The following is a 24,242-nucleotide window of genomic DNA, read 5'->3' on the forward strand; positions in this document are numbered from 1 at the left end:
GTCCTCTCTCTCTCTCTTCCTCACCCTCTAAAAATCAATTAAAAATTAAAAATAGCCCAGGCGGCGTGGCTCAGTGGTTGGGGGTCGACCTAGGACCCAGGAGGTCAGGGTTCGATTCCCGGTCAAGGGCACATGCCCGGGTTATGGGATCGATCCCCAGGAGGCAGCCGGTCCATGATTCTCTCTCCTCATGGATGTTTCTCTCTCTCTCTCTCTCTCTCCCTTCCTCTCTGAAATCCATAAAAAACATATTTAAAAAAAAATAAAGCAATAAAACAACAGAAATATAGTCTCAGGCGAGGATTAGGAAGACAGACAGACAGAAAGAAAGAACGGTGACGGTTGGCAGCGATGGACTGGACGGGGACGATCCTGTCACCGCGTGTCCTCATTCCGTCCGGAGATCACACGCCTGGTCACGCCTGCAAACTCACACGCATCTCGTGTCTGCCCAGCTTCTGCCCGGGAGGGAGACGGGACAGAGGCGGCCACAGGTAACCGTATCGGCCTCAGATACAGGGTGTCCCCTTACACGTGGACAGGGAGGACAGGGGGGGAAAGAGGGGTGAGGGCGGGGGAAAGGGGGGTGTCTCTTTTTATTTTGGCTCCTTGCTAGGCTGAGGGGCCAGGGCTGTATCCAATTCCAGTCTCCTAAGCAGCCTCAGGTATCGGACACCTCGTTTGGGAGAAAATTCCTCCCCCAAAAAGTCGCTAGATCGGCCGGGCCGGCGTGGCTCAGGGGTTGGGGGTCGACCTAGGAACCAGGAGGTCAGGGTGCGATTCCCGGTCAAGGGCACAGGCCCGGGTGGTGGGCTCGATCGCCAGGAGGGGGCGTGCAGGAGGCAGCCGGTCCGTGATTCTCTCTCCTCATGGATGTTTCTCTCTCTCTCTTCCTCTCCCTTCCTCTCTGAAATCAATAGAAATATAGACACTGAGTGGTCATATGATGATGATCTCTGAACGCATAGTCATCTGGCCACTCCATATATATATATATATATATATATATATATATATATATATATATATATATATATATTAGAGGCCCGGTGCATGAATTCGTGCATGGGTGGGGTCCCGCCAGCCTGGCCAGGGGGAGGGGACATGGGCGGTTGGCCGGCCTGCCTGCTGGTCGAACTCCTGGTCGAAGGGACCATGTGCATATGAGCCTTTTATTCTATAGGATGGACACGGAGTGGCCAGATGATGATGCGTTCAGAGATCATCCTCATCTGGCCACTCAGTGTATTTTTATTTTATTTTTATTTTAATTAATTAATTTATTTTTTAAATATATTTTATTGATTTTTTTCAGAGAGGAAGGGAGAGGGATAGAGAGCCAGAAACATCGATGAGAGAGAAACATCCATCAGCTGCCTCCTGCACACCCCCCACTGGGGATGTGCCCGCAGCCAAGGTCCATGCCCTTGGCCGGAATCGAACCCGGGACCCTTGAGTCCACAGGCTGATGCTCCATCCTCTGAGCCAAACTGGAGAGGGCCACTCCGTGTATTTTTAAAAGCCTTGAGCCCTGAACATTTTTGCTCATTGAGATAGGACATCGGCCCAAGCAGGGAAGGGTAACGGCTTCGATTCCCGGTGGAGGTGGGCACGGACCTGGGTTACAGGTTCGATCCCCGGCCCGGGTCCTGGCTCATGCAGGAGGCAAGCGATGGGTGTGTCTTTCTCACATTGACATTCCTCTCTCTCTCTCTCGCTCTCTCTCCCTCTCTCTCTCTCTCTGTGTCTCTCTCACACACATGCACACAGACACACACACAATCTCTCTAAAAAAAAATCAATGGAAAAATATATCCTTGGTTGAGGATTAATAACAACGAAAAAAGTCTTTAAACTCCTGGGATGTGCAGAGAGCCATAAATTGCTATAAAGAACGTAAGAATGGCCCTGGCAGGTGTGGCTCAGTGGAGAGAGCCTCGACCTGCGGACTGAAGGGTCCTGGGTTCGAACCCCGGTCAAGGGCACCGGCCCGGGTTGTGGGCTCCATCCCCCCGTCGGGGGCCGTGGGGGAGGCAGCCGGTCCATGCTTTTCTCTCTCATCATGGATGTTTCTCTCTCTTTCCCTCCACCTTCCTATCTGACATCTATAAAAATATATATATATTTTTTTAAAAAATCAGTGGAACAATATAAGGCAGGGGTGAGAATTAACCACAACCAGAAAAGTGTCTCTAACGCGGTGGGACGTGCAGAGAGGCGCAAAATGCTACAAGGATCAGGAGCCGTTGGTCACGGCGTTAGGTTACCCAGGCCCGGGTGTAACTGGGAGACGGTTGTGGGGGTGTTGGGGGGGCAGAGACTGAATTATCCATGACCTTGATCTTATCGCCCTTTTGCTGGACTGTGTACTCAGCCTGTTCACCGCTATCGGTTCCACAGGGGCAGACGTGGGGGGGAGGGGGGGGTTCTGTGTGAGCCAAGGAAGGACGGGATTCTCCGTGAAACAGGGATGGAGCCCTGGCCGGTGTGGCTCAGTGGGTAGAGCGCCGGCCTGCGGACGGAAGGGTCGCGGGTTCGATTCCCGGTCAAGGGCACATGCCTGGGTTGCGGGCACATCCCCAGGAGGGGGCGTGCAGGAGGCAGCCGATCAAACTCATCACTGATGTTTCTCTTTCTCTCTCCCTCTCCCTTCCTCTCCGAAATCAATAAAAATATAATTAAAAAAAAAAAAATAGACCTAACCGGTGTGGCTCAGTGGATAGAGCGTCGGCCTGCGGACGGAAGAGACCCGGGTTCGATTCCGGTCAAGGGCATGCACCTTGGTTGCGGGCACATCCCCAGGTGGGGGGCGTGCAGGAGGCAGCTGATGGATGTTTCTCTCTCATCATCGATGTTTCTAACTCTCTGTCCCTCTCCCTTCCTCTCTGTGAAAAATCAATATATTAAAAAAAAACAATAAAAATCCATAAAAAATAAAAATTAAAAAAAAAATTAAAACAGAGATCAAAAATGCTCGTGTGTTTCTGTGTGTTTTTTTAAATCCTCCCCCGAGGATATTTTTCCATTGATTTTCAGGGAGAGAGAGTGGAAGAGAGAGGGAGAGACAGAGAGAAACATCGATGTGAGAGAGACACATCGATGGGTGGCCTCCTGCACGCGCCCCGACCAGGGCCCGGCCGGGGAGTAGCCTGCAACCATGGTACGTGCCCTTGACCAGGAATCGAACCCGGGACCCTTCGGTCTGCAGGCCGATGCTCTATCCCCTGAGCCACAGCGGCCAGGGCGTCGTGCATTCTTAATCCCTCACTTACCCACCATGCCATTGGTACGGGGGTGAACTGTGTCCCCCCAAAAAGTCCTCCACCCCCAGTTCCTAGGAATGAAATCTCACAGGGCAACCGAGATTTGCAAAAGGAAGCAAGTTAAGATGAGGTCCTGCTGGATTAAGATGGGACTAATTCGATGACTGGGGTCCTTAGAGAGAGAGAGAGAGAGAGAGAGAGAGAGAGAGAGAGAGAGAGAGCCGAAACCGGTGTGGCTCAGTGGATAGAGCGTCGGCCTGTGGACTGAAGGGTCCCGGGTTCGATTCTGGTCAAGTGGCGGGCACATCCCCAGTAGGAGATGTGCAGGAGGCAGCTGATGGATGTTTCTCTCTCATCGATGTTTCTAACTCTCTATCCCTCTCCCTTCCTCTCTGTAAAAAATCAATAAAATATATTAAGAGAGAGAGAGAGAGAGAGAGAGAGAGAGAGAGAGAGTCCAGCCGGTGTGGCTCAGGAGTTGAGCATCGACCCGAGAACCAGGAGGTCAGGGTTCGATTCCCGGTCAAGGGCACATGCCCGGGTTGTGGGCTCCATCCCCAGTAGGGGGCGTGCAGGAGGCAGCCGATCCATGATTCTCTCTCATCGTGGATGTTTCTCTCTCTCTCTCCCTCTCCCTTCCTCTCTGACATCAATAAAAGTATGTGCTGTTGTTTTTTTAAAAAAAGGTTTTCATTTAAAAAAAAAAGGACAGGCCCTAACCGGTGTGGCTCAGTGGATAGAGCGTCGGCCTGCAGACTGAAGGGTCCCAGGTTCGATTCCGGTCAAGGGCATGGACCTTGGTGGCGGGCACATCCCCAGTAGGAGGTGTGCAGGAGGCAGCTGATGGATGTTTCTCTCTCATCGATGTTTCTAACTCTCTATCCCTCTCCCTTCCTCTCTGTAAAAAATCAATAAAATATATTAAGAGAGAGAGAGAGAGAGAGAGAGAGAGAGCCGAAACCGGTGTGGCTCAGTGGATAGAGAGTCGGCCTGTGGACTGAGGGGTCCCGGGTTCGATTCCGGTGAAGGGCATGTACCTTGGTGGCGGGCACATCCCCAGTGGGAGGTGTGCAGGAGGCAGCTGATGGATGTTTCTCTCTCATCGATGTTTCTCGCTCTCTCTCCCTCTCCCTTCCTCTCTGTAAAAAACCAATAAAATATATATTAAATAAATAAATAAAAAATAAAAAGTGATAATAAATTATAACAAACAAACAAACAAAATCTCAGGAGCTGGGGGTTGGCCCGGGGGGGGGTCAGGGGGTTGGCCCCGGAGACAATGCGTCTCACCCACCTGTCCACCAGCTTCTTGGCGAAGCCGAAGTCGGTGAGCTTGACGTGGCCGTCGCGGTCCAGCAGGATGTTCTCCGGCTTCAGGTCGCGGTAGACGATCTCCTTGGAGTGCAGGTAGTCCAGGGCGCCCACGATCTCGGCCGCGTAGAACAGCCCGGCCGCGTTGGAGAAGCGGCCCCGGTTGCGCAGGTAGCTGAACAGCTCGCCGCCCGGCACGAACTCCATCAGCATGTAGAGGAAGCGGTCATCGTGGCAGGTCCAGAACCTGCGGGGGAGGCCGGGGGAAGGAGGGCTGGGCGGGGAGGTGCACCTGGACCCGACAGGTGTACACAGCACGGGTGTGAGCAGAGGTGGACATGCAGGGACACGTGGGGCCCCATTGGCCGTGGTTCAGGGGTTGAGCATTAACCTAGGAACCAGGAGGTCAGGGTTTGATGCCCGGTCAAGGGCACAGGCCCAGGTTGTGGGCTCCATCCCCAGTAGGGGGCGTGCAGGAGGCAGCCGGTCGATGATTCTCTCACATCCTCAATGTTTCTGTCTCTCTCACTGTCTCTCCCTTCCTCTCTGAAATCAATAAAAATATATTTTTTTTTAAATAAAAAGAGCCCTAACCGGTGTGGCTCAGTGGATAGAGTGTCGGCCTGAGGACGGAAGGGTCCCGGGTTCGATTCCGGTCAAGGGCATGTACCTTGGTGGCGGGCACATCCCCTGTAGGGAGTGTGCAGGAGGCAGCTGATGGATGTTTCTCTCTCATCATGGATGTTTCTGACTCTCTGTCCCTCACCCTTCCTCTCTGTAAAAATCAATAAAATATATTTTTTTTAAAAAAAAGGTACAGGTTCACCTAAGCTGGTGTGGCTCAGTGGACAGAGCGTCAGCCTGTGGACTAAAGGGTCCCGGGTTCGATTCCTGGTCCAGGGCACATGCCCGGGTTGCAGGCTAGATCCCCAGTAGGGGGCGTGCGGGAGGCAGCCAATGCATGATTCTCTCTCCTCATGGATGTTTCTCTCTCTCTCTCTCTCCCTCTGCCTTCCTCTCTGAAATCAATAATATATATATATTTTTAAAAAGGTACAGGTTCGCCTAAGCTGGTGTGGCTCCGTGGATAGAGCGTCAGCCTGTGGACTAAAGGGTCCCGGGTTCGATTCCCGTCAGGGCACATGCCCGGGTTGCAGGCTCGATCCCCAGTGGGGGGCGTGCAGGAGGCAGCCAATGCATGATTTTCTCCCATCATGGATGTTTCTCTCTCTCCCCCTCTCTTTTCCTCCCTGAAATCAATAAAAAAAAAATATTTAAGCCGAAACCGGTTTGGCTCAGTGGATAGAGCGTCAGCCTGCAGACGGAAGGGTCCCAGGTTCGATTCCGGTCAAGGGCATGGACCTTGGTGGCGGGCACATCCCCAGTGGGAGGTGTGCAGGAGGCAGCTGATGGATGTTTCTCTCTCATCGATGTTTCTGACTCTCTGTCCCTCTCCCTTCCTCTCTGTGAAAATATCAATAAAATATATTTTAAAAAAAATATTTAAACAAAAAGGTACAGGTTTGCATAAATGTTACCATATATCACACCTACAGGCGGATGCTAAGATATGCTTATCTCGATGCCAAGATGCGGTTCGATCGAGGTTACGGTTACAGAGAAATTTGCAAATACGGCCCAGAGAGCGTGGTATGAAGATACGGGAACCCTGATACAATATTCGAAGGTTTGGAGACATGGCGAGAATAAATACCTCGTTTTGGTAATGACCTGGCTGACACTGTGCTACGGGGCTCAACCTCGCCTGCAAAATCCACCGCTTCAGGTCCTGACTCCCAGGAACTCGGAATGGGGCTGTGTCTGGAGGTGGGCCTTTTGCAAAAAGGGACCCAGGAAAAATGGGGTGTCGAGGGTGGGCCCAGATCCTATAGGACTGGGGGTCCTATAAGAAGAAGAGATGAGGGCCCTCGTCGGCGTGGCTCCGTGGATAGAGCGTCGGCCTGTGAACGGAAGGGTCCCGGGTTCGATTCCGATCAAAGGGGCGTGGACCTCGGTTGCGGGCACCTCCCCGGCCTGAGGCCTGGTCGGGGCGCATGTGGGAGGCAATCCATCGATGTGTCTCTCTCACATGGATGTTTCTCTCTGTCTCCCCTTCTCCCTTCTTTTCTCTCTTTAAAATCAATAAAAAAATCTATAATAATAAAAGGGTAATCGATAATCATCTATAATCATAAAAGCCTAAGTGACCATCGCAACCGAACGGACGACCGAACAGGCTGCGTGGGGCGACCAGGCTGGCGGGGGGGGGGGGGCAGTGAGTGGTGACCAGGCCAGTGGGGGGGGGCAGTTGGGGGCGACCAGGCAGGCAGGGGAGAGCGGTTAGGGGTGATCAGGCCGGTAGGGGAGAGCGGTTAGGGGCGATCAGGCCAGCAGGGGAGAGCAGTTAGGGGTGATCAGGTCAGCAGGGGAGAGCGGTTAGGGGCAATCAGGTCAGCAGGGGAGAGCAGTTAGGGGTGATCAGGTCAGCAGGGGAGAGCAGTTATGGGCGATCAGGCCAGCAGGGGGAGAGCGGTTAGGGATGATCAAGCCAGCAGGGGAGAGCGGTTAGGGGTGATCAGGCCAGCAGGAGAGAGCGGTTAGGGGCGATCAGGTCAGCAGGGGAGAGCAGTTAGGGGTGACCAGGCTAGCAGGGGGGGCAGTTAGGGGTGACCAGGCCAGCAGGGGGGCAGGTTAGGGGTGACCAGGTCAGCAGGGAGAGTGGTTAGGGGTGATCAGGGCAGCAGGGGAGAGCGGTTAGGGGTAATCAGGCCGGCAGGGGAGAGCAGTTAGGGGTGATCAGGCCGGCAGGGGAGAGCAGTTATGGGCGATCAGGCCAGCAGGGGAGAGTGGTTTAGGGGAGATCAGGCAGGCAGGCAGGCAGGTGAGCGGTTAGGAGCCAGCAGTCCCGGATGTGAGAGAGATCAGACCTAAACCGGCAGCCGGACATCCCCCAAGGGGTCCCGGATAGGAGAGGGTGCAGGCCAGGCTGAGGGGACCCCCCCACCCTTGCACTAATTTTGTGCCCTCCCCCCCCCCGTCCCGTGCATGAATTTCATGCTCCGGGCCTCCGGTAATAATAACAATAGAGGAGAAGATGAGGACACAGACAGGCACCGAGGGACGGGTCCCCGGGAACACCCAGGGAGGAGACGGCGTGTTTTCAGCGCTGCCCCGGCCATGATGTCCGCGTGGTCATCTCTCGCACACGCATCCCCCCGTGGGTACATTTTCAGCGGCCGCACCCAGTCCTGTGGGCCCGACCTCACGGGGGCTGGAAATTCCCAGTCCATTAAGGGACCGTCTGCCAACATCGGCCGCTCCCTGGTACCCAGGACGGAGCACAGAGTGAGGGAAGGCTCAGCCATGACGGGTCGAACACTGCCAGGAGAGCTAAGCGCGAGGCAGTCTTCTTTCGAAGGCATCGATTCGCTCTCTTAAGGGGAGAAACGTCAACCGAGAGGAAATGAAGAGGAGAAAAAAAATGTGCCCTACTCGGTCTGGCTCAGCGGATAGGGGCGTCGCCCTGCGGACGGAAGGGTCCCGGGTTCGATTCCCGGTCAAGGGCACATGACCGGGTTGCGTCTCCATCCGCAGGAGGGGGGGCGTGCAGGAGGCAGCCGGTCCATGATGCTCTCTCCTCATGGATGTTTCTCTCTCTCTCTCTTCCCCCCCGTCTCCCTTCCTCTCTGACATCAATCCTGTATAATAGAAGGCCACCAGCGTCTGTAACGGCGTAATGACCAGAACGACCGATGGACCAATGGACTAATGCACCATCATCAACCGATGGACCAATTGCACCATCGTTGCTACGATGGACCGATGGACCAATGGACCAATGCACCATCGTCGCTACGATGGACCGATGGACCGATGGACCAATGCACCATCGTCGACCGATGGACCAATGCACCATCGTCGCTACGATGGACCGATGGACCAATGGACCAATGCACCATCGTCGCTACGATGGACCGATGGACCGATGGACCAATGCACCATTGTCGCTACGATGGATCGATGGACCGATGGACCAATGCACCATCGTCGCTACGATGGACCGATGGACTGATGGACCAATGCACCATCGTCGCTACGATGGACCGATGGACTGATGGACCAATGCATCATCGTCGCTACGATGGACCAATGGACCAATGGACCAATGCACCATCGTCAACCGATGGACCAATGCACCATCGTCGCTACGATGGACCGATGGGCCAATGGACCAATGCACCATCGTCGCTACGATGGACCGATGGGCCAATGGACCAATGCACCATCGTCGACCGATGGACCAATGCACCATCGTCGCTACGATGGACTGATGGACCGATGGACCAATGCATCATCGTCGACCGATGGACCAATGCACCATCGTCGCTACGATGGACTGATGGACCAATGGACCAATGCACCATCGTCGCTACGATGGACTGATGGACCAATGGACCAATGCACCATCGTCGCTATGAGGTGCAATGACCACCCCTCGGTCCCTCCCCCACAGCTCACAGGCTCCGATCGATCGCCCGGCCCAGGGGGGACGGGGGCGGGTGTCGGAGGCGGGGCGGGACTGGGGACGGGTGCGCGGGCAGAAGATGACCCTGATCGCAGGCGAGGCCTAGAGACCCTACCCACGCACGGTTCTGTGCGCTGAGCCTCGAGTAGGAATATGTTTCTAAAACAGAGGGAGAAGGACCCGGGGCCAGACCCCCAGGGGGTACGGGGCGGGGGGGGGACGGACTCACAGCTTGACCAGGAACGGGTGGCTGACTTCCTCGAGGACGGACTTCTCATTGTGCACGTGTTGCTCCTGCTTGAGCCGGACGACGTCCGGGATGCTCATGACCTTGAGCGCGAAGAAGTGCTTGCCCGTCTTCTGCCGGACCAGCTGCACCCGGCCGAAGGTCCCCGTGCCTGCCGAGGAGGGAGACAGGGGACCGCATGGGCGTCGGTGCTGGACCGGGGGGTCAGACACTCCATATTCAGCAAGAGTCCGGCCGGCGTGGCTCCGTGGTGGAGCGTCGACCTAGGAACCCGGAGGTCATGGGTTCGATTCCCGGTCAAGGGCACCTGCCCGGGTGGTGGGCTCCATCCCCAGTAGGGGGCGTGCAGGAGGCGGGCAGTCCATGATTCTCTCTCTCTCTCTCTCTCTCCCTTCCTCTCTGAAATCAATAACAACACACTTTCAAAAATACTCTACAAGCCCCAGCCGGTGTGGCTCAGTGGATAGAACGTCGGCCTGTGGATGGAAGGGTCCCGGGTTCGATTCCGGTCAAGGGCATGGACCTTGGTGGCGGGCACATCCCCAGGTGGGGGCGTGCAGGAGGCAGCTGATCGATGTTTCTCTCTCATCATAGATGTCTCGAACTGTCTATCCCTCTCCCTTCCTCTCTGTAAAAAAAAATCAATAAAATCTTATATAATAAAGAGGTAATATGCAAATGGACTGTCACTCCAACACACAAGATGGCCTGCAGGGGAGGGCAGTTGGGGGGGCGACCAGGCCAGCAGGGGAGGGCAGTTGGGAGGGAACAGGCCTGCAGGGGAGAGCAGTTAGGGGTGACCAGGCCTGCAGGGGAGGGCAGTTGGGGGGGACCAGGCCTGCAGGGGAGAGCAGTTAGGGGTGACCAGGCCTGCAGGGGAGGGCAGTTGGGGGGGACCAGGCCTGCAGGGGAGGGCAGTTAGGGGGGACCAGGCCTGCAGGGGAGGGCAGTTGGGGGGGACCAGGCCTGCAGGGGAGAGCAGTTGGGGGGTACCAGGCCTGCAGGGGAGGGCAGTTAGGGGCAATCAGGCTGGCAGGGGAGGGCAGTTAGGGGTGACCAGGCCTGCAGGGAAGGGCAGTTAGGGGCAATCAGGCTGGCAGGGGAGTGGTTAGGGGGTGATCAGGCTGGCAGGCAGAAGCGGTTAGGGGCAATCAGGCAGGCAGTCAGGCGAGCCGTTGGGAGCCAGCCGTCCTGGATTGTGAGAGGGATGTCCGACTGCCCACGGGGATCGGGCCTAAACGGGCAGTCGGACATCCCTCGAGGGGTCCCAGCTCGGAGAGGGCGCAGGCTGGGCTGAGGGACACCCCCTTCCCGTGCACCAATTTATATATATATATAAATAAAATCAATAAAAACAAGACAAAACAACAATGTACAGGCATTTTACCAACCACCACAGAAGAAGGCAATCTGGAGGAGAAAAATGGAAATGGTTCTGGGAGGGCCACCTGGCCCTCGGTATTTATATAAATATTTGGTGGGTGTGTTTGACGCTCCCGTCTATTTAAGGAGTGACACAGAGGAACGGATTCTCTTTCTGAGGATACGGGTATGGGAACGGGACCACCGAGAGGGATGCCTGGCTGGAAAAATGACAGCCCACCGGGTGAGAAAGGGGGAAAAAGAGGAATTCAAGGACGGCTCGAGAACATCAAAGACCCCCCCCCCCCCCCCCGCCCCTGAACCCAACCACACAACCATAACACCATGGATTTCCTTTCTTTCTGGCCTAGCGTTCAGAACGCCACGAGGCAACCACAAGAAGAGAATTAAACCCAAGCATTGTGCGATTTTCCCGCATTTTCTACGAATGGAAAGTCCCCTCGCTGGAAAGGAAATCTACCGGCTCAGGGACCCGGGGCCGGGGACCGGGGGGAGCGTGAGGAACCACACACCGCGGCTTTGACAGTGAACTTTCCATCATGAATGTTTGATCAGGAGCAGAAGCAGAACGTGATCTGCCGGAGCAAAGGACGGTTGGGTACGGAGAAGCCGACGGTGAGTAACGGGTTTGAGAAGGACGGTCTCATGAAAAGATAATTTGGGAGCAAAAATAGAACTGCACACTTAGGCCTGGGTTCTCGAACCGCTCCCATCTCCAACGATCTGGTTCTCGACCAACTTGTTCACGGAAAAGCTGTCCTGGGTGTGGACCAGAGCTTCAGTTTTGATTTTTAAATATATTTTGATTTTTTAAATATATTTTTTATTGATATTTTACAGAGAGGAAGGGAGAGGGATAGAGAGCTAGAAACATCAATGAGAGAGAAACATCCATCAGCTGCCTCCTGCACACCTCCCACTGGGGATGTGCCCGCCACCAAGGTCCATGCCCTTGACCGGAATCGAACCCGGGACCCTTCCGTCCGCAGGCCGACGCTCTATCCACTGGGCCACACCGGTTGGGGCTGAACCTGAAATCCCTTTCAAGCGGACCCCTCAGCATGACAGAAACGACTCTCGGTCAAGACACGAAGGAGAGAATGCCTTTGTGGCTGGCGAAATCAGCGAAGAGCACAATTTATTTTTATTGGTTATTTTTTTTTTTTTTCCTTACACATTCTCATGTCTAGCAGAAGTAGAAAGTGATCTACGAGACTAACCTCCGGATAAATTCCATTTACGTGATCTACAAGATCAGAGAATAAACGTGATACACACACAGGTGGTTTTAAAATAGTGTAGTAGCTTCTTTTTTTTTTAAAAAAAATATATTTTATTGATTTTTTACAGAGAAGAAGGGAGAGGGATAGAGAGCTAGAAACATCCATGAGGAGAGAGAATCATGGATCGGCTGCCTCCTGCACACCTCCCACTGGGGATGTGCCCTCAACCAAGGTCCATGCCCTTGACCGGAATCGAACCCGGGACCCTTCCGTCCGCAGGCCGACGCTCTATCCACTGAGCCACACCGGTCAGGGCTAAAAGGTACTTTGAAAGAACGGAAGGTCATTCTCTGATTAAACCTAAAACCCCAGATTAAAATCCTACAGGGACACATTCAAAGGCTAAATATGATGGTATGCATATTGCATGTCAATCATCAAAACGTAGCAAAAAAAAAAAAAAAAAAAAAAAGGAATGTGTTGGAGATAATGTACGGAGATTCTTAAGATTCTCATACAAACAATTGGCCCGGCTGGTGTGGCTCAGTGGTTGAGCATCGACCTAGGAACCAGGAGGTCCCGGGTTCGATTCCCGGTCAAGGGCACATGCCCGGGGTTGTGGGCTCCATCCCCAGGAGGGGGCGTGCAGGAGGAAGCCGATCCATGATTCTCTCTCCTCATGGATGTTTCTGTCTCTCTCTCTCTCTCTCTCTCTCTCTCTCTCTCTCTCCCCCCCATCCTCTCTCTCTAAAATCAATAACACATTTAAAACAACAACAAAAACGTGGGTAATTTATTCAAACATCAACGGAATAAACCACATCCAATTCAGCTCAATGTTGGAGGGAAGGGGGTTAGTTCCAAGGGTTGAATTGTCTCCAGGGGCCCTCAGACTTTTTAAACCGGGGCCAGTTCCCTGTCCCTCAGACCGTGGGAGGGCCGGACTATCATTTTAAAAAAAAAAAAAAAACTATGAACAAATCCCTATGTGCACGGCGGGCCCGGGACGCGTCGGCTGCTAAGCAGGACAGGCAGCGGCCCCCGGCGGGCCGGATCCATGTCCTCGGCGGGCCGCCTGTGGCCCGCGGGCCGCGAGTTTGACACGTGTGGTCTAGACACCGTAAACACACACATGCAGAGACACACACAAACGCCCCGATCACGGCGTTGAATCGAGCAGTACTTGGTTTCACATCGACTTGTTTGAAATGGTGAACACGGAACCGAAATTTCAGATGCACCATTTTTCTGGCTGCTCTCTCCACTGAACCACACCAGCTAGGGCCGGTCTTTATTTATTATTATTATTTTTAAAATAATTTTGTTCTAGCCCTGGCCCGTTAGGGTCATTGGCCTACGGACAGAAGGGTCCCGGGTTCGATTCCCGGTCAAGGGCACAGGCCCAGGTTGCAGGCTCCATCCCCAGGCGAGGGCGTGCGGGAGGCAGCCGATCCATGATTCTCTCTCCTCATGGATGTTTCTCTCTCTCTCTCTCTTCCTCCCTGAAATCTATAAAAATATTAAAAAAAAAAAAAGAATTTTGTTCTAGAGAGATGATTACTTTTTTAAAATATATTTTATTGATTTCAGAGAGGAAGGGAGAGGGAGAGAGAGAGAGATAGAAACATCCATGAGGACAGAGAATCATGGATCGGCTGCCTCCTGCACGCCCTCGCCTGGGGATGGAGCCTGCAACCTGGGCATGTGCCCTTGACCGGGAATCGAACCCGGGACCCTTCCGTCCGCAGACCGACGCTCTACCCACTGAGCCACACCATCCCGGACCAGGGCAGTCTTTTATCTTAAAACTAGAGGCCCAGTGCAAGGAATGTGTGTACTCGGGTGGACAAATGAGAACCATGGACCGGCTGCCTCCCGCACGCCCCCTCCTGGGGATCGAGCCCACACCCCGGGCCTGTGCCCTGACTGCCCCCCCCCCGCACCCCCTCTCTCCTATCAGAGACAGAGACATCCAATAAACCATCGCCAAGGACACCAGGAGGGTCCCCACACCAACACCGCTCAGGAATGTCGTGAGCAGGACACGCCTGGGATTCCCGGCTCATTCCGGGGGCTCCCATCGGCGGGGCGTCGGCAGCGAGGAGTGGCACACGGGGTGAGTTTTCACCGACAACAGCCACGGTCGGTCTTCGTCCAGTGAGAGTCCACGCCAGCCGGGCTGAACCCACAAGCCGTCAACTACACCCGGGGGGACGGGGGGACGGATGTGATGATGTCAGGGTGTACCCCCCCCCCCCGATTACAGAAAAGGTTTCATTGCCGTTGTCATCAGGATTTTTCAGAACCACGGCCGTTTGGGGCCGGAGGGTTTCTTGTGGGGCTGGAAGGTAGGGAGGTGCAGCTACATTGTAGGATTTTACCCCTGAAACCTATAGGATTTTATGGACCAGCTAGAGGCCCGGTGCACGAAATTCATGCCCTTGAGGGTGGGAATGGGGGGGGCGGGGATCCCTTAGCCCGGATGGCGAGAGGGCGGCGGCCAGGCCGAGGGACCCCACCGGTGCACGATCGGGGCCAGGGAGGGACGCGGGAGGGCTCCAAGGCGTGTCCAGCCCGACTCGTTCAGTCCTGATTGGCCGGACCCCAGCAGGAAGTTAATCTACCGGTCGGAGCGTCTGACCCCTGGTGGTCAGTGCACGTCATAGCGAGTGGTCGACCGGTCGACCGTCTGCCCCCTGGTGGTCGGTGCACGTCATAGCGAGTGATCGACCGGTCGACCGTCTGCCCCCTGGTGGCCGGTGCACGTCATAGCGAGTGATCGATCACCCAACTGTCTGCCCCCTGGTGGTCGGTGCACGTCATAGCGAGCGATTGACCAATTGACCGTCTGCCCCCTGGTGGTCAGTGCACGTCATAGCGAGTGATCCATCACTCGACCGTCTGCCCCCTGGTGGTCAGTGCACGTCATAGCGAGCGGTTGAGGGGCCTTCGCATATCATTAGCCTATTCCGCTTCGAATGGCTGAACGGCCGACTGGTCGACCAGACACTTAGCACATCAGGCTTTTATTAGGTAGGAGGTCACCCCAATAAATTCCATGAGAAAACCACTAATTATCACAGCTAGGACACCGCTGATGAGCTCAGGGGTTTCATGGGCTTCTCCCATCTCAAGGATGTCAGAAGACGGATGAGTTGAGGGACACAGGGATGGCCCTGGCCGGTGTGGCTCAGCGGATAGAGCATCGGCCTGCGGACGGAAGGGTCCCGGGTTCGATTCCTGGTCAAGGGCACCTGCCCGGGTTGCAGGCTCGATCCCCAGGAGGGGGCGTGCAGGAGGCAGCCGATCCATGATTCTCTCTCATCGTGGATGTTTCTTTCTCTCTCTCTCTCTCTCTCTCTCTCTCTCTCTCTCCCCCCCCCCTTTCTCTCTGATATCGATAAAGATATGATTTTATCGATATCCGAGAGGAAGTAAAGTTCCAAACAGAAGTTGACGGGTGGCTCAGAGTGAATGATAGAAGCTTGTCTGCAGGGCCTGAGGGTGGGGAGGGTTAAGAATGAGTGAGTCCGCCCTAACCGGTGTGGCTCAGTGGATAGAGCGTCGGCCTGCGGACTGAAGGGTCCCGGGTTCGATTCCGGTCAAGGGCATGTACCTTGGTGGCGGGCACATCCCCAGTGGGAGGTGTGCAGGAGGCAGGTGATCGATGTTTCTCTCTCATCGATGTTTCTAACTCTCTATCCCTCTCCCTTCCTCTCTGTAAAAAATCAATAAATTAAAAAAAAAAAAAAAAGAATGAGTGAGTCTGCCCTGGCTGGATTGGTTCAGGGCAGGGGTCCTCACACTTTTTAAACAGGGGGCCAGTTCCCTGTCCCTCAGACCGTGGGAGGGCCGGACTATCGTGTTTAAAAAAAAAAACGATGAACAAATTCCTATGCGCACGGCGGGCCCGGGACGCGTCGGCTGCTAAGCAGGACAGGCAGCGGCCCCCGGCAGGCCGGATCCATGTCCTCGGCGGGCCGCATGGGGCCCGCGGGCCGTCGTTTGAGGACGCCTGGTTCAGGGGATAGAGTGCTGGCCTGCAGACTGAAGGGTCCCGGGTTCGATTCCCGGTCAAGGGCACAGGCCCGGGTTGCGGGCTCGATCCCCAGGAGGCAGCCGATCCATGATTCTCTCTCCTCCTGGATGTTTCTCTCTCTCTCTCTCTCTCTCTCTCTCTCCCCCTCTCCCTTCCTCTCTGAAATCAATAAAGATATATCTGTTTTTAAAACCTAAAAAAATAAAAAATGAAAAATAAAATGGGTGAGTCCCGAGCCATAAAGGGAACCGAGATCTGTGAGGTTGGAGTAAACAGTTTAAGGGACGGAAGGGGTTTCGAAATCCTTTGCGTGAATTCTCTACGCCCAAGGCCACAGGATGTCACGAGGCTGGGAGGAGGGAAGAGCCAGCAGGTGGGTTTTGGTCGTGGAGGCTTTTGTGTTGTTGCCAGGATACCTCTGAGGCCCCGGCCGGTGTGGCTCAGTGGTGGAAGTCCCGGGTTCGATTCCCGGTCAAGGGCACATGCCTGGGTTGCGAGCTTGATCCCCAGTCGGGGGCGTGCAGGAGGCAGCCGGTCCATGATCCTCTCTCCCTATCGATGTTTCTCTCTAAATCGCTCCCTCTTACTTCCTCCCTGAAATCAGTAAATATGTATTTAAAAAAAAAAAAAAAAAAAAAGAATGAAAGAGTCAAAAGCCAAAAAGAAAACTTGAGATTCGTGAGGTAGTAAGAAATCAGTGACGAAAAGGAAGGGATTTTGAAATTCTTTTTTTTTTATTTTTTTATTTATTTTTTTTAATATATTTTATTGATATTTTACAGAGAGGAAAGGAGAGGGATAGAGAGTTAGAAACATCGATGAGAGAGAAACATCGATCAGCTGCCTCCTGCACACCTCCCACTGGGGATGTGCCCGCAACCAAGGTACATGCCCTTGACCGGAATCGAACCTGGGACCCTTCAGTCCGCAGGCCGACGCTCTATCCACTGAGCCAAACCGGTTTCGGCAATTCTTTTTTTTAAAAAAAAATATATTTATTGATTTCAGAGAGGAAGGGAGAAGGAGAGAGAGAGAGAAACATCCATGATGAGAGAGAATCATGGATCTGCTGCCTCCTGCACGCCCTCCCAATTGGGGATCGAGCCCACAACCTGGGCCTGTGCCGTCGGCCTGAATCGAACCCGGGACCCTTCAGTCCACAGGCCGACGCTCTATCCACTGAGCCAAGCCGGCCAGGGCGGATTTTGAAATTCTTAACGTGAATTCTGTTGTGTTTTTTTTTGTTTTGTTTTCTGTTGTTTGTGGTTAACCCTCACCCGAGGATATTTTTCCATTGCTTTTTAGAGAGAGAAAAAGAGAGAGGGAGAGACAGAGAGAAATACTGATGGGAGAGTCACACATCGACGGGTTGCCTCTCACAAGCACCCTAACCGGGGTCTGGGAAGGGGACAAGCCTGCAACCGGGGTAGCTGACCTTGACCGGATTCGAACCCGGGACCCGTTGGTCCACAGGCCAACAGTCCAGCCGTGGGCAAACCACGGCCCGCGGGCCGGATCCGGCCCGTTCGGCTGTTCTATCCGGCCCGCGGAGCCGAAAGAGCGGAGGGTTCTCTTGCTCTCCCCTCCGCTCCTTTACTTTGAATTTATATTAATTCACACAAACACTCCATCCATGCTTTGGTTCCGGCCCTCCGGTCCAGTTGAAGAACCCATGGTGGCCCTCGGGTCAGAAAGTTTGCCCACCCCTGGGCCAACCCTCTATCCACGGAGCCACCCCAGTGAGGGCTGGGTGAATTATTTACCCCACTAGAGGCCCCCGGTGCGTGGAAATTCAGCCCGGCCCGCCCCCTCTCACAGTCTGCGAGCCCTCGGGGGTGGGAGGCAACTCGGCGATCAGGGGAAGACGAGGCCCCATCACACCTCTGCTGCTGCCACTGCGCTGGTTACCTGAGCCTCGGGCGGCCCTGGGCGGCTGGGGTGCTGAGGGGACTGGGCGCCGCCACCGTGTGGTTGTAAACACTGCCATCTTTGAGGGCGGGGCAGTCAATTAGCATATTCCCTCCTTATTGGCTGTGGGCGCTGCCATCTTTGAGGGCCGGGCAGTCAATTAGCATATTCCCTCCTTATTGGTTGTGGGTGCTGCCATCTTTGCGATGGCGCGAGGGTCAATTAGCATATTCCCTCCTTATTGGCTGTGAGTGCTGCCATCTTTGCGATGGCGTGAGGGTCAATTAGCATATTCCCTCCTTATTGGCTGTGAGCGCTGCCATCTTTGCGATGGTGTGAGGGTCAATTTGCATATTCCCTCCTTATTGGCTGTGGGCGCTGCCATCTTTCAGGGTGGGGCAGTCAATTAGCATATTCCCTCCTTATTGGCTGTGGGCGTTGCCATATTAGCATATTAGCCATCTTTGCGACGGCATGAGGGTCAATTAGCATATTCCCTCCTTATTGGCTGTGGGCACCGCCATCTTTGCGATGGCGTGAGGGTCAATTAGCATATTCCCTCCTTATTCGATGGGACGGCCGATAGCACGACCTGAGGCTGAGAGCAGGGAACACCCTGGGTGGGATTTGCCTGTGGAGGGTTTGGTGCTCTGTGTCAACATGCTCTGGAGCTCAGACCGGCCAGCGCCAAGGACAACGGGGAGGGCGGGGGGCGTGGAGGCGGCCGCACCGGTAAGCCGGAGACGTCCGGGTCGAGAGAGCGCTGAGCTGTGGATGTCGGGGGACGCCCCGCAGAGCGGCGGGTACGGGAACCTTGAACACCTGGCCACGGAAGCAGACTAGGTCGGGTGGAGATGCATGCGAGGCGGGGTCGAGGCACCTGAGCCGCTAATGAGAACAACGACGACAGAGATCCACCCGCAGCTGCTTCTGATAGCCATGGCCCGTCCTCGCTCAGGCATCGATTCCTAATGAAGGGCAATTGACAGGGAATTGAACCGTGACCTCCTGGGCACACGCCCGGGTTGCGGGCTCGATCCCCAGGAGGGGGCATGCAGGAGGCAGCCGGTCCATGATTCTCTCTCCTCATGGATGTTTCTATCTCTCTCTCCCTCTCCCTTCCTCTCTGAAATCAATAAAGAAATGTATTTAAAAAAGAAAACAAAATGATGGTGATGATGGTGCATATGGTGATGGTGGTGATGGTGATGGTGATATGATGATGATGGTGCTGATGGTGGTGATGGTGATAATGGTGTTGATGATTGTGGTGATAGTGGTGATAATGGTGATGGAGATGGTGGTGATGGAGATGGTGATTATGGTGATGGTGGTGATGGTGATGATGATGGAGATGGTGATGATGGAGATGGTGGTGATGATGATTATGGTGATGAAGATGGTGGTGACGGTGATGATGATGGTGATGAAGATGGTGGTGATGGTGATGATGGTGATGATGATGATGGAGATGGTGGTGATGATGATGACAGTGATGATGGAGATGGTGGTGATGATGATGGTAATGATGGTAATGATAATCATCTTTGCCTTGGATGAGGTGTGCTTACCTCCTGGGTCACACAGAAAGCACCACAGTCATTGGTCCTTACTGCCCTGCCTTAGAGTAGTCCCAGGGGGAAAATGGAAGACCCTCATTTGTCCTCAAGATGTGGAAAACACCACCACCACCCCCTGCTCCCCCCCCCCCCCCACACACACACATACACCTGCCACGCCTGCAGGAAACACCTCCCTGGGCCTCAGAGAGTCCAGCAGGCTGACCTCTGAAGGCTCAGAAGCCCCTAGGAGAGACCCCCCACCCCTCCCCGCCGCCACTATTGGGACGTGCTGAGCCCTTCAGAGAAACCACCTCAAGGATCACGGGAAAAGGAAGAGTAAATGAGGAAGGCAGGTCACGAAATGCGGTTAAACCTTAAAGACATAACGCAGATGGAAAGATGCCAGACAGGGAAGGATGACTACCATGTGACTCGTTTCAGTCGACAGCAACCGTGTGGTGACTACCAGAGGGGAAGGGGGCTGGGGGAGGCAGAAGAGGGTAAAGGGGGGTAAAGGGTGATCCAGGGAGACTTGACTTGGGGTGGTGAGTGCTCAGTACAATATACAGATGTATTATAGAATGATAACCCTGAAACCCATATGATTTTATTCACCAACTAGAGGCCCAGTGCACGGATTTGTGCACTGGTTGGGGAGTGGAGGGGTCCCTCGGCCTGGCCTGTGACATCTCGCAATCCGGGAACCCACAGAGGATGTCAGAGGCCCAGCGCGTGGAGTCGGCCCGATCCCTGCAGGCCAGGCCGAGGGACCCCACCGGTGCACGAATCCATGCACCGGGCCTCTAGTAGGTATATAAGATCTTTGGTTCATCTCTCCCCGCCCTCCCTCCTGCCCCCTTCGCTCTGAGATTCATCAGTCCGTCCCACATTTCCATGCCTGTGCGTTGAGCGTCTGCCCCCTGGTGGTCAGTGCGCGTCATAGCTACCGGTCGAACGGTCCAACAGTTGAACGGTCAATTAAGTTTTTATATATATAGGTATCACAACAATACATTCAATTAAAAAAAAAAAAAGAAATATACAGGCAGTCCTCGGGTTACGTCGGACTCGACGTACGTCATTTCGTGGTTACGGCGCCATTTCTCACTTATTATTCATAAAAAAAAAAGTTCCGCCCTGGCCAGTGTGGCTCAGTGGATAGAGCATTGGCCTGCGGACTCAAGGGTCCCGGGTTCAATTCCGGTCAGGGGCATGTACCTTGGCTGCGGGCACATCCCCAGTGGGAGGTGTGCAGGAGGCAGCTGATCGATGTTTCTCTCTCATCGATATTTCTAACTCTCTCTCCCTCTCCCTTCCTCTCTGGAAAAAGTCAATAAAATATACTTAAAAAAAAAAAAAGTTCCGTCATTTCAACGTAGGTACGTACGTGCTTTATGTTTTTTTATTATTTATTTAGCACAAGTAAAGGTCGGGAATTGTCATCTTTCTTTAAATTTTTTTTTACTGTTTCACTTCACGACTGCTGTGTATGTGAGTGACGTAGGTGCTGATGTCGGTGGGTTCCGACCGACGGCGGAAATCGCGTTACGTCCGCCGTAGGAATGGATCTCCGACGTCACCCGAGGACCAACTGTAATAAGAAATAAAGGAGCACAGTTTGACCGGCGTGGCTCAGTGGCTGAGCGTCGACCTAGGAACCAGGAGGTCACGGTTCGATTCCCGGTCAAGGGCACACGCCCGGGTTGTGGGCTCGATCCCCTGTAGGGGGCGTGCAAGAGGCAGCCGATCCGTGATTCTCCCTCCTCACGGATGTTTCTGTCTCTCTCTCTCCCTCTCCCTCTCCCTTCCTCTCTGAAATCAATAAAAGTATATATATATTTTTTTAAAAAAATAAAGAGGTGATTAAAGTAAAATGAGGTCACGAGGATGGGTCTTAATGCAATAGGACTGGTGTCCTTAGAAGAGGAGATGAGGCCATAGCCGGTGTGGCTCAGTGGATAGAGCAGCCATGGGTACACTACGGCCCACGGGCCGGATCCGGCCCGTTCGGCTGTTCTATCCGGCCCGCGGAGCCGAAAGAGCGGAGGGTTCTCTTGCTCTCCCCTCCGCTCCTTTACTTTGAATTTATATTCGTTCACACAAACACTCCATCCATGCTTTTGTTCCGGCCCTCCGGTCCAGTTTAAGAACCCATGGTGGCCCTCGAGTCCAAAAGTTTGCCCACCCCTGGTAGAGCGTTGGTTCATGCACGGAAGGGTCCCGGGTTCCATTCCAGTGAAGGGCACGTGCCTGGGTTGCAGGCTCCATCCCGGGTCCGGGTCAGGGTGCAGGCGGGAGGCAACGAATCGATGTGTCTCTCTCTCTCTCTGTCTCTCCCCCTCCCTTCTCCTCTCTCTAAACATCAACTGGAAAATATCCTTGGCTGGGGATTAACAACAACCACAAATAAATAAGCAAACTTTCTCCTTTTTTAAAAAAATATATTTTGTTGATGTCAGAAAGGAAGGAGAGGGAGAGAGAGAAACATCAATAATGAAAGAGAATCACGGATTGGCTGCCTCCTGCACGCCCCCTACTGGGGATCGAGCCTGCAACCCGGGTAAGTGCACCGTGACCTCGTGGTTCATAGCTTGATGCTCAACCACTGAGCCATGCCCGCTGGCTGCTTGTCTCAAGAAGAAGGAGGAAGGAATGGAGGGAGGGAGGGAGGGAGGGAGGGAGAGGGGGAGGAAGGAAGGAAGGGAGGAAGGAAGGGAGGGAGGGAGGGAGGGAGGGAGGGAGGGAGGAAGGGATGGGGGAGGAGGAGGAGAACCACATGGAGGAGGACGAGGAAGAGAAGGAGAAGAAGGAAGAGAAGGGGAGGAGGAGGAGGGGGAGAAGGAAGAGGAGGATGAGGAGGAGAAGGAGAAGGAGGAGAAGGAGGAGAAGGAGGAGGAGGAGAAGGAGGAGGAGGAGGAGGAGGAGAAGAAGAAGCAGAAGAAGAGGAGGAGGATGACAAGGAGGAGGATGAGGAAGAGAAGGAGGAGGAGGAGGAGGAAGAGGAGGAGGAGAAGGAGAAGGAGGAGAGGCGAACGAGGAGGAGAAGGAGGAGGAGGAGGAGGAGAAGGAGGAGGAGGAGGAGAAGGAGGAGGAGGAGGAGGGGAGGAGGAGGAGGAGAGGCGGACAAGGAGGAGGAGGAGGAGAAGGAGGAGAGGTGGAGGAGGAGGAGGAGAAGGAGAGGCGGATGAGAAGGAGGAGGAGGAGAAGGAGAAGGAGAGGTGGAGGAGGAGAAGGAGGAGGAGGAGGAGAAGGAGAGGCGGATAAGAAGGTGGAGGAGGAGGAGAAGGAGGAGGAGGAGGAGGAGAAGGAGGAGGAGGAGGAGGAGGAGGAGGAGGAGGAGGACAGGGAGGAGACGACCCACAGAGGACGACCCCCTGAGTACCCAGCGAGGGGACGGCTCCCTACACGCTGAGGAGAGAGGCCTCAGTAGGAGTCAGCCCTGCCCACACCTGGGTCCCCCACTCCCCGCCTCCAGGACGGGGAGACGAGAAATGGCTGTTGTGGGAGGCGCCCCGTCTCCCCACTCGGGTTCTCCCAGAACATTAATGGAACCTCTGGGTCGACCACAGCGCCATGGCCCATCCATTCCGGGAGAGATGACTCAGCCGCGGAAAAGCAAGGGAGACAGAGGGCCTCCAGGGAACGCCCCGCCCAGACGGGGAGACGCCAATCACCCCAGGTGGGAGGGAGGGGACTCAGGAATGCATGAAGGTGTCCCCGAGGCGGTCCTCGATGATGCCCAGGCCATGGCATGAACAACCGGGGCCTTCACTGGCCTCCCCACAGGAGTAGGGGCACGGCCGTCATTAGCTACATGTTCTTTTCTGTTTTAAGTTATAATAGACATTTATTTACTTCCTTAAAATATAGTTGTGTTAATTTTAGAGAGGAAGGGAGAGACAGAGAGAGAGAGAGAGAGAGAGAGAGAAACATCATGAGGAGAGAGAATCATGGATCGGCTGCCTCCTGCACGCCCCACACTTGGGGATCGAGCCCACAGCCCAGGCCAGGAATTGAACCTTGACCTCCTGGCTCCTGGGTCGACGATGCTCAACCACTGAGCCACACCAGCAGGGCACAGACATGTATTTCAAGTCATATATCTGAGCCAGGTCGGCGTGGCTCACTGGTTGAAGGTCAAACCCATGAACCAGGAGGTCACGGTTCGATTCCCGGTCAAGGGCACAGGCCCGGGTTGCGGGCTCGATCCCCAGGAGGGGGCGTGCAGGAGGCAGCCGGTCCGTGATTCTCTCTCATGATGGATGTTTCTCTCTCCCTCTCCCTCTCTGAAATCAACAAAAAAATATTAACAACAAAAAAAAGAATCAACCAATGAATGCATGAATACATGGAACAAACTGATGTTTTTCTTCTCTCTCTCTCTCTCTCTCTCTCTCTCTATATATATATATATATATATATATGTATATATATATATACATGTACATATATATATTTCACCTTCTTCCTCCCTCCCTCCCTCTCTCTCTCTAAAATTCAATAAATAAATTAAAATGAAAATACATCGCCCTAGCGGGTGTGGCTCAGTGGATAAAGCGTCAGTCTGTGGACGGAAGGGTCCCAGGTTTAATTCCCAGTCAAGGGCACCTGCCGGGTTGTGGGCTCCATCCCCAGTAGGGGGCGTGCAGGAGGCAGCTGGTCCATGATTCTCTCTCCTCATGGATGTTTCTATCTCTCTCTCCCTTCCTCTCTGAAATCAATAAAAAATATATTTAAAAAACAAATCAATAAAAAAAAAGTAAATTAACATGAAAATACGC

At 54.1% G+C, this 24,242-nt stretch overlaps 1 protein-coding gene across 1 annotated transcript in view; it reads right to left on the reverse strand.

Annotated features, from left to right (window-relative positions):
* The window catches only part of LOC308240030 (cAMP-dependent protein kinase catalytic subunit PRKX-like), a gene marked incomplete at its 3' end in the record, with an annotated part of 43,208 nt that overhangs the window by 14,422 nt on the left and 4,544 nt on the right, over nucleotides 1–24,242 (reverse strand). Inside the window, 2 exon segments of the mRNA XM_080652928.1 lie at nucleotides 4,558–4,821; nucleotides 9,329–9,497. Coding sequence (XP_080509054.1) covers nucleotides 4,558–4,821; nucleotides 9,329–9,497 — 433 coding nt within the window.

Source organism: Plecotus auritus, assembly GCF_963455305.1.
Source record: "Plecotus auritus genome assembly, chromosome: X".
NCBI lineage: Eukaryota > Metazoa > Chordata > Mammalia > Chiroptera > Vespertilionidae > Plecotus > Plecotus auritus.